The sequence below is a fragment of the Pongo pygmaeus genome, chromosome 1, assembly GCF_028885625.2.
Source record: "Pongo pygmaeus isolate AG05252 chromosome 1, NHGRI_mPonPyg2-v2.0_pri, whole genome shotgun sequence".
In the NCBI taxonomy this organism is placed as follows: Eukaryota; Metazoa; Chordata; class Mammalia; order Primates; family Hominidae; genus Pongo; species Pongo pygmaeus.
Window position 1 is genome coordinate 48,014,199 of NC_072373.2, and position 9,404 is coordinate 48,023,602.

General features: G+C 52.0%; 1 protein-coding gene across 2 annotated transcripts in view; it reads left to right on the top strand.

Annotated features, from left to right (window-relative positions):
* The window catches only part of CSRP1 (cysteine and glycine rich protein 1), a 56,873-nt gene extending 49,893 nt beyond the window's left edge, over positions 1–6,980 (top strand). For both annotated transcript variants that reach the window (XM_054462407.2, XM_054462418.2), the window contains exons 3-6: positions 145–313; positions 1,502–1,631; positions 5,136–5,229; positions 5,722–6,980. In XM_054462407.2, coding sequence (XP_054318382.1) covers positions 145–313; positions 1,502–1,631; positions 5,136–5,229; positions 5,722–5,798 — 470 coding nt within the window. In that variant the 3' untranslated portion in view covers positions 5,799–6,980. The remainder of the gene's footprint in view (positions 1–144; positions 314–1,501; positions 1,632–5,135; positions 5,230–5,721) is intronic.
* The last annotated feature ends 2,424 nt before the right edge of the window (positions 6,981–9,404 follow it).

A 9,404-nucleotide genomic window follows, 5' to 3' on the forward strand; every position in this document is an offset into this window, starting at 1 on the left:
CGCCTGCCTCCATTTCTAGACAGTTCCTGAAAGATCAGGATATTATGTATGCAAACAGCCCAGAGAGCTTCAGCTGTAGGAAGCTTGCAATGAGCAAGCAGCTCACCCCCGCTTCAACTTACCGCATCTGCTTCTCCTCCACAGTGGTCTGCAAGAAGAATCTGGACAGTACCACTGTGGCTGTGCATGGTGAGGAGATCTACTGCAAGTCCTGCTACGGCAAGAAGTATGGGCCCAAAGGCTATGGCTACGGGCAGGGCGCAGGCACCCTCAGCACTGACAAGGGGGAGTCGCTGGGTATCAAGCACGAGGAGTGAGTAAAAGATCCCCTCCCAACCTTTTTCTTGAGCTCTCTCCCCCACCCTGTATTAGGCCTCATGTGTATTTACAATCATTTTTGGGTAAGCAATGGAAGGCTCAGAAAACCACTTATTTAAAAGGCAGTCATAGAGCAGTGCCTATGTGTCAGGCTGCTGCAGGAGCTGGGGATTCAGCAGGGACTAAAACAGGCTGGGCTTCTCCCTGCAAGGAGCGTGCGTTCTATATTTGTATAAGGGTCAGAGCTGGGAGGGGACCCAATAATTACTTAGTCCAATTTCCTCTTTTCTTGTTTTTTTTGAAAGGGAGTCTTGCCCTGTCGCCCAGGCTGGAGTGCAGTGGTGCAATCTTGGCTCACTGCAGCCTCTGCTTCTTGGGCTCAAGTGATCCTCTTGCCTCAGCCTCCCAAGTAGCTGGGAGTACAGGCGTGTGCCACCACACCCAGCTAATTCTGTATTTTGTAGAGATGGGGGTTCACCATGTTGCCTCCTCTTTTTATAGATGAGAAAATCCAGCCCAGGCTCAGTGACTTGCCTGGGGTCCCACAGCTAGTGGGTGTCGGAGCCAGACCAGGGGCTCAGGGCAGCACCGTTGCCACACCAGCCTCACTCTCAGCCCTGCTATCTCTCACTACGAGGAGAAGTCATTTCCCTTTCTTGGAAATGCCACAGGGTGTCATCAGCCCCACCCCAGCCCCCTCACCCCACGGCACTCCCTGGCCTCTGGGTAAACGGTGGCTGTTGGCAGTCAGCCTGGCTTGCTCCTCGGCCTGGGGAGGTGGACGGAAATGATGCATGAATTACGAAGTTTCAGCCAAGGTCATTGCCCCAGTGGGAATGATTCATCAGCAGATTTCTCCTGTAAAGAATCTGATACTAGACCAGCTGCAGGAATGAGGGGCAGAGGAGGGCGATTCTTAGCAAATGGGGTGTTAAATGATTCTGGGGTTAACTGGGTGACCGAGGGAAGTATGATGTTACGATGGAAATAACATTGTGCTGTGGCTTGGTTTGTCCATCTGTAAAATGGGAGATGACACTAGAGGCCCTAGCCTTTGTGACTTTGGCAGAGAGAACTGCACGCTGCTCTGGCATGAGATGAAGGTAGGGTCATGCCCTCTCAGTGCCAGCCCCACCTGTACTTACAGTGTAAGTCACCTCACCCCATGCCCTTCTCCATGCAGAGCCCCTGGCCACAGGCCCACCACCAACCCCAATGCATCCAAATTTGCCCAGAAGATTGGTGGCTCCGAGCGCTGCCCCCGATGCAGCCAGGCAGTCTATGCTGCGGAGAAGGTGATTGGTGCTGGGAAGGTAAGGCGGCTGCTGGGCATGAGAGGGATAGGGGGAGATATCTTCCTGAAATGTGGATTCCAGAACTTTTAAATTGGTGACCTAGCTCTGCTCAGGGCAGCCTGAGCACTGGGGTTTAACCTCTTCTCTTTGTCCCTGCGGGTTGCATGTACCTGTGCTTTCCAGTCTCCAAGGAGCTCATATCAGCCATGAGCAGTAACATCCCCAGCATTGATGGACAATGGGCAATTCATAGGGAGTGGCAATGATCAATCTGTATCTCTAATATAGGAGGACAGAAAGTAAGAGTACGTGGATGGGCTGCAGAGGGTCCACAAAGCCCTGAAGATTATGTGCAAAGTTTCATGGGAACCTGTCTGTTTCTTAGAAGAAGATCCATAGCTTTTATTAGATTTTCAAAGGATTTGTGATCCCAAAAATATACATTCTGTTTGATGGGAAGTGGACTCCCAAAAACCCATCCAAATACCCCCAGGGCAGAGATTTTCAAGGTTCAGACCTATCAGAGCCTCCTAGGAGGCTTTTTTCACACTTTTTAGAATTGCCACACATACCCTTCCCCCATGATATTCTGACAGTAGCCCCCAATCACCAATGCACAATGAGAATCACCATAGCAAACCAACAGTTCCCAATTGAGCTGATCACTTCCTTCAGATAGGCTGCAGTAGAGAAGAGGCAGAACTCTTGCCGCTGGGATTTTCCGTGTCAGATTAGCAGTCAGAAACTCACAGAAGAGATGTCTTTCAGCTATGAGGCCAGAGAGGATTTCTGGAGCATCACGTGAGGCCTGAGATAGAAAAGTGACTTGGCCAAGATCACACAACAAGGTTATGGAATGCCTGGGCCTAGAGCCCATCTTCAGCTCTTCTGGATTCAGGTTTTGGCTTTCAAGGCTTTTTGACCTTGAGGAATGGGATAGGGGAATGGATCAAGAAATGTTGAGCAACTAACACTTAGGCCAAGGTTAGACTCTCTACTCTCACAGTTATGGTCAGACAGAGATGGGGATTAGTATCCCTGTTGTATAGATGAAGAAACTGGGAGTCAGAAGGATTACATAATTTGCCCGGATCTGCTAGCTAGGAAGGGGCTAAGCCAGATTCAAGCCCAGGTTTGTCTGACTGTGAAGCCCTTGCTCTTACTGCTGTTACTACTGTTAATGCTACTTTGGGCCATTTAGCCTCTTCAAACACATTTCCAAGGCTGCAAAATGGGAAGGGATTGTTAATCCTAGCACGGTGATTAAGAGCTTGGACTGTAGACAGCCTGCTTTGAATCCTAGTTTTGCCATTTATTGGCTGAGTGACCTTGGGAAAATTTAGCCTTCCTAAGCCTCAGTTCTGAAGCTCTGAAGTGGGCCTGGATGGTGGACGAAATGCAAAGTGGACAAAGTAATGGTCCCTGACAAATCAGGCAGTTTTTTTGTTTGTTTGTTTTGGTTTTGGTTTTGGGTTTTGGGTTTTTTGGCGGAATTTCACTTTTGTTGCCTAGGCTGGAGTACAGTGGCGCAATCTTAGCTCACTACAACCTCCGCCTCCCGGGTTCAAGTGATTCTCCTGCCTCAGCCTCCCGAGTAGCTGGGACTACAGGCACGCGCCACCACACCCAGCTAATTTTTGTATTTTTAGTAGAGATGGGGTTTCACCATGGTGGCCAGGCTGGTCTTGAACCAGCCTGGACCTCACAATCCACCCACCTCGGCCTCCCAAAGTGCTGGGATTACAGGTGTAAGCCACCACACCCAACAACAAGGCAGTTTTAATGATTAAATGAGATAATACATGTGTAACATGCAATGTAGTGCCTGATATGTCCTCAGTACAGTTTTGCTATTGTTATTATTGTTGTTGTTTATTTTCAGGGATTGTTATGAGGTCACAATGAAGATCCTTGCCATTGACTAAAGGATATTAAAACAGGAGACATTAATATTATTATTAAGTTGGGTTTTTTGTTCTATCTCATTATGAGAATAGAAAATTATTAAGAATAGCTAAGAATCACTATTTCCATTACTTAGGCAGGCTATAAGGTAAAGTTAGGGCTGTACTAAGGAGTAGGATAAGAGAATTTTGCATTCAAGTGGAAAAGGTAGGGAGAAGCCCCACCTTTCTATTGCCTCGCTCAAGAAATGTTGAGCTGGGAGTACTTTTGGGTGCTTATGAATGAGCAAAGGGATTCAGCTTATTTTGGCAGGGAGGTGGCTAGGAAATATGAGGAGAGGTGTTGGTCTAGGTGTGATTGTTTTTCTCCAGCCTAGAGAGCTTGGGGTAGCAGCCCCTGTTTTATAGAGGAGGCAGCAAAGGCTGGGTGACTATTGAGGTTGCACTAGCACTGACCTAGACCCAGGTCCCCCCATTTCAGCTCTTTGGAGGAGAAGCCAATATGCAAGGTTAGGCAACCAGGAAATCTGAGGGGATGAATTTCCTTTCTCATCCGCCAGCCTGGGCACTGGGAGTGTCTTTGCCCTTAAAAGGCCTTGTTTTTTCTTATCTGACTGCTGCCTGCCTCTTGCTTTTCCTGGGTTAAGCAGAGCTGTCTACACATCAGCCTGTTAGCCTGCCCAGCTGTTGATGGGAGCTGGCTGCGGAGAAGTCTGTCTGTGCAACGTCCCATCACTGTGTACAAACTCGGGCCTCACTTTTTTTCTGGGAGAGCTGTTTGCCCTGTGTTACAGAATGGATATGAGGACTAGATATTTAAACATATGATACATGACCACAGAGAAGGTATTTGTAATTGGATTCTCCTGGACCAGCCCAGCCTCTGAAGTTCTAGAATTAGGTGCCTCCTTTGCCCAAAGGCTATCAGCTATTGGAGGGGAGGGTGGCAGTATGTCCCTCACTGGGTAGCTGTGAACATTAACTGACTTCACCAGTGTAAAGTGCCTGGCACAGGGCCTGGCACAGAGGAAGCCAGAGTCAATGTTGTCTAGTATCACTTTGGAAGGAGAATAAGTCTATGAAATGCGTTAAACTCAGCAGGGAAAGTCCTAAGGAGTATAGTTTCTCCAGGGGCCACAGAAGACCCTTTGTGTCTCTATGAGAGGCCCCAAGGCAACACAGGGCACAGAGATCTTCCCGGTGAGGTCTGTTCAAGTACTAAGTGACAGTACCAGGAGGAGCGCAAAGCCCTGGCTCACACCACTGATCTACTGGCAAGATGGGTCTGGAGAAGGCTCATCTGGCCCAGCCAGTGGGGAAACAGCTACCTTGGTGTTAAACCCACCCGCTCGCCTGCCTTTTGTGGTATAGCTGGTGACCCTAATCATCAGGCCATTGCAACATAGCATGGAAGATGGTGCGAGGTGGCGTGTGGTCCCTGGCCTTATCCCTCTACTGCCTTGCACCATGGGCCATGTCCTCCCAGCAGCACGAGCTGAGCAGACTTCAGAGGTGGCTTGAGCCCTTATACCATGGTTATATCAAAGGGAGTGGGCCTGGGGTGGAAGGTACCCTCATTCACTGGTGGCAGCCATTAACTGTTTCCTTCCCTGCCTAGTCCTGGCATAAGGCCTGCTTTCGATGTGCCAAGTGTGGCAAAGGCCTTGAGTCAACCACCCTGGCAGACAAGGATGGCGAGATTTACTGCAAAGGTGGGTGTTTCACTTTTAATCGAGGGTCAGGAGGCCCAAGGGGGTAGGGGGGCTAAGTAATTTTGCCTTTGCTGAATGTAAACTAATTCCTGGCCTTGGGATCCAAGATCTGAACATCTAGTATGATTCCTTCATTGTACAGATGACGAAACAAGACCAGAGGGGGAAAGCAACTTGGCCAGCATCATCTGGCAAATTGAGGCAGGCATAGGGCTAGAGCCTGGCTTCCTAACTCCCAGTCCAATGTTCTTACAACAGATGGTGCTTCTATAATTTTGGTGGCAGGGGCAACGGGTACAGGGTAGAACCAAGAGCCTCTTCGCTGTTTTACTATTGAGATTGGGATGCTGTGGAGGTGAGGGGGTGCCAGTGGACCTTCCTTCCCTAGCGGTCTGGCTGGGCACTAGGAGTCGGGGATCTTCAGCAGGAGGGTGGGTGATGTGGCTGGGGGTGGAGGAAGAACATGCTCTTATCTCTCTCCTCTCTCTGCAGGATGCTATGCTAAAAACTTCGGGCCCAAGGGCTTTGGTTTTGGGCAAGGAGCTGGGGCCTTGGTCCACTCTGAGTGAGGCCACCATCACCCACCACACCCTGCCCACTCCTGCGCTTTTCATCGCCTTTCCCTTCCCAGCAGCTTTGGAGACCTCCAGGATTATTTCTCTCTCAGCCCTGCCACATATCTCTAATGACTTGAACTTGGGCATCTGGCTCCCTTTGGTTTGGGGGTCTGCCTGAGGTCCCACCCCACTAAAGGGCTCCCCAGGCCTGGGATCTGACACCATCACCAGTAGGAGACCTCAGTGTTTTGGGTCTAGGTGAGAGCAGGCCCCTCTCCCCACACCTCGCCCCACAGAGCTCTGTTCTTAGCCTCCTGAGCTGCATGTCCATCATCAGCTGGCCAAGACAGCTGAGGACACATCTTGGCACCCAGAGGAGCAGCAGCAACAGGCTGGAGGGAGAGGGAAGCAAGACCAAGATAAGGAGGGGGGAAGTCTGGGTTTTTTGGATCTCAGAGATTCTCCTCTGTGGGAAAGAGGATGGGCTTCCTGGTGTCCCTCAGAGTAAGCCTGAGGAGTCCCAGCTTAGGGAGTCACTATTGGAGGCAGAGAGGCACGCAGGCGGGGTCCTAGGAGCCCCTGCTTCTCCAGGCCTCTTGCCTTTGAGTCTTTGTGGAATGGATAGCCTCCCACTAGGACTGGGAGGAGAATAACCCAGGTCTAAGGACCCCAAAGTCAGGATGTTGTTTGATCTTCTCAGACATCTAGTTCCCTGCTTGATGGGGGGATCCTAATGAAATACCTGAAACATATATTGGCATTTATCAATGGCTCAAATCTTCATTTATCTCTGGCCTTAACCCTGGGACCTGAGGCTATGGCCAGCAGAGCCCAGGCCAGGGCTCTGTTCTTGCCACACCTGCTTGATCCTCAGATGTGGAGGGAGGTAGGCACAGCCTCAGTCTTCATCCAAACACCTTTCCCTTTGCCCTGAGACCTCAGAATCTTCCCTTTAACCCAAGACCCTGCCTCTTCCACTCCACCCTTCTCCAGGGACCCTTAGATCACATCACTCCACCCCTGCCAGGCCCCAGGTTAGGAATAGTGGTGGGAGGAAGGGGAAAGGGCTGGGCCTCACTGCTCCCAGCAACTGAAAGGACAATACTATCTGGAGCCACCCACTGAAAGGGCTGCAGGCATGGGCTGTACCCAAGCCGATTTCTCATCTGGTCAATAAAGCTGTTTAGACCAGAACTCTGGTGTCCAATCCTGTGTCTGTGGAGCTGGGAGGGAACTCGATGGGAGCAATCAAATTAGCAGGGGCTTTGGGAGGCCGAGGCAGGAGGATCACCTGAGGTCAGGAGTTTGAGACCAGCCTGGCTAACATGGTGAAATTCTGACTCAACTAAAAATACAAAAAAATTAGCCAGGCGTGGTGGCAGGTGCCTGTAATCCCAGCTACTTGGGAGGCTGAGGCAGGAGAATCGCTTGAACCTGGGAGGCAGAGGTTGCAGTGAGCTGAGATCACACCATTGTACTCCAGCCTAGGTGACAAATGTGAAACTCTGTCTCAAAAAAAAGCAGGCAGCCTGGTGGAAATGAATCGAAGTGGATTTGTTCCTGCTTTTTCTAAGGACCAATTACTTCTCAGTATCAATGCCAACTGAACCACACTGTCTGAAGTGACTCGACCAGCCAAACACCACTGGCTTGTCCTCTCTGGTCTCCACCCCCAGATCTGGGCCCGGGAATTGCATGGACTTTGGACTTGGAGGGGCTCAGCTAGGCCCCAAATCTGTGCTCAGAACTCCTCCCAGCTTGGAAAGCCCCAGCCTAAGAGGGAAACTCAACCAGAGGAACTTTCACGTCAAATCTAGAAAGCTCACTTCTGCCTAGGAGGGGTGTGGTGGAGGGGCCTGGCTCAGCCTGCTGTACTGTTAAGGGCCCCCACAGCAAGTCCGTGGAAGGCCACATTTTTTTGGAAATAGGCTCATGTGGGGGGTTGCGGCATCCTTCATCTTAGGCATACCTGCCTGATGCGTTGGGGCTATGCTGCTCTGCTTCAGCCCTTCTCGAAAATGTGCCCACACTAAGTTTTCAAAATAAAAGCAGATGCTTTAATAACAACAAGGCCTCGTGTACCTATTTCCCAGATGACTAGCTCCAACAGTGGCCTTGACAGAGCCCCCTCCTTGACTCTGAGAAAGGCACCTATGCATGCATAACACCCATCAATGGTGCAGAGCAATAGAAAAGTGCAAGATGGCTGGAGGAGTTCAGGGAATGTCAGCCCAGGGTGGGCTCTGGCTGGGAGTTCCGCAATCGGGGTCAAGGGCTCCATCTTAGTAACCCCTCTGGCTCCAGCACAGGGGGTGGCCCACGAAAGGTGCTCCGGACAAGTTTCTGCAGCCAGGAGGACGGCTGGTTCCACACACACAGGTGGACTCTCCTGTCTGGGAGGGGCCTACAGGAGTGGCCCGGATGGGCGCCTTTGGGGCCCAAAGCTGGAGAGAGGCTGCCCTCTGCTGGCTGCTCGTGAGGGCCTGTCGGCGACCCCTCCTGTCCCTTGCACCACTAGCTGTCTTGCTCCCGGGCCACTGTCTTTCAGTGCAGCCCCACGGTGGGCAAGGGACCCTGAAGCACCTCCTGGGAATAAGACCTGGGTAAAGGCAGTGGGTTGTAAGCTAGCTGCGGCCAGGCCAGGTAGCACTCACTGGACGGTGAAGGGCCAGCCAGAGGAGCGCAGCAAGGAAGGAGGAACACCAGGCAGGGGAGTCACTTGGGGAAGGAGGGTCGGCTGACGGGGAGGGGGCCCAGCATCCGCAAGCGCGGCGCTTGCGCCGTCCCAGGAGACACCAGGTGGTGCTGTGGGGTCAGGGCAAAAGGCAGGCGCTGCGTTTCCGCGCTCCCCACGCCCTCCTCCTCTCTCCGTGGACCCTGAAGACTCAGCTCCTGCGCAAGACAGCGCACGCCTCTAATCCCCGACGCTCACTTCTCCTTTGAGGGTTGTCGCGCTTCGGGGCCCTGTGGAATACCAAACCCTCACCAGAGAGTGAGCAAGGACTTTTTTTTTGAGACAGAGTTGTGCTCTTGTTGCCCACGCTGGAGGGCAATGGTGCGATCTTGACTCACCGCAACCTCCGCCTCCCGGGCTCAAGCGATTCTCCTGCCTCAGCCTCTGAGTAGCTGGGATTACAGGCATAAGCCACCCCGCCCGGCTAATTTTTGTATTTTTTTGGGTAGAGACGGGGTTTCTCCATGTTGGTCAGGCTAGTTGGTCTCGAACTCCCGATCTCAGGTGATCTGCCCACCTCGGCCTCCCAAAGTGCTGGGATTACAGGCATGAGCCACCGCACCCGGCCAGGGTGAGCAAGGTCTTTATGTCCACTTAGGTATTTTTTTTCTCGTTTCTGTCATCTCCGAGCAAGGTGTCCAGGGCGACCTCGGGAGAATGTATTTGGTGGGAGCTATGCCCAGCTGCAGGAGCGGTCGAGCCCCGGGCTTTTTAGGATGTGATGGAAAATAGCTGCCGCTCCCGATGGGCGGCAGGCCCAGCCTCCTGGGGCTGCCCTTCTCCAAGAGCCTTAGCAAATTGTCCGGGTCACCTGAGAGGCTGGGGAGGGACAGGAAGACCAGGAGGCCGACTGGAGGGTGAGGATAGAGATCTTGGGTAGCGGG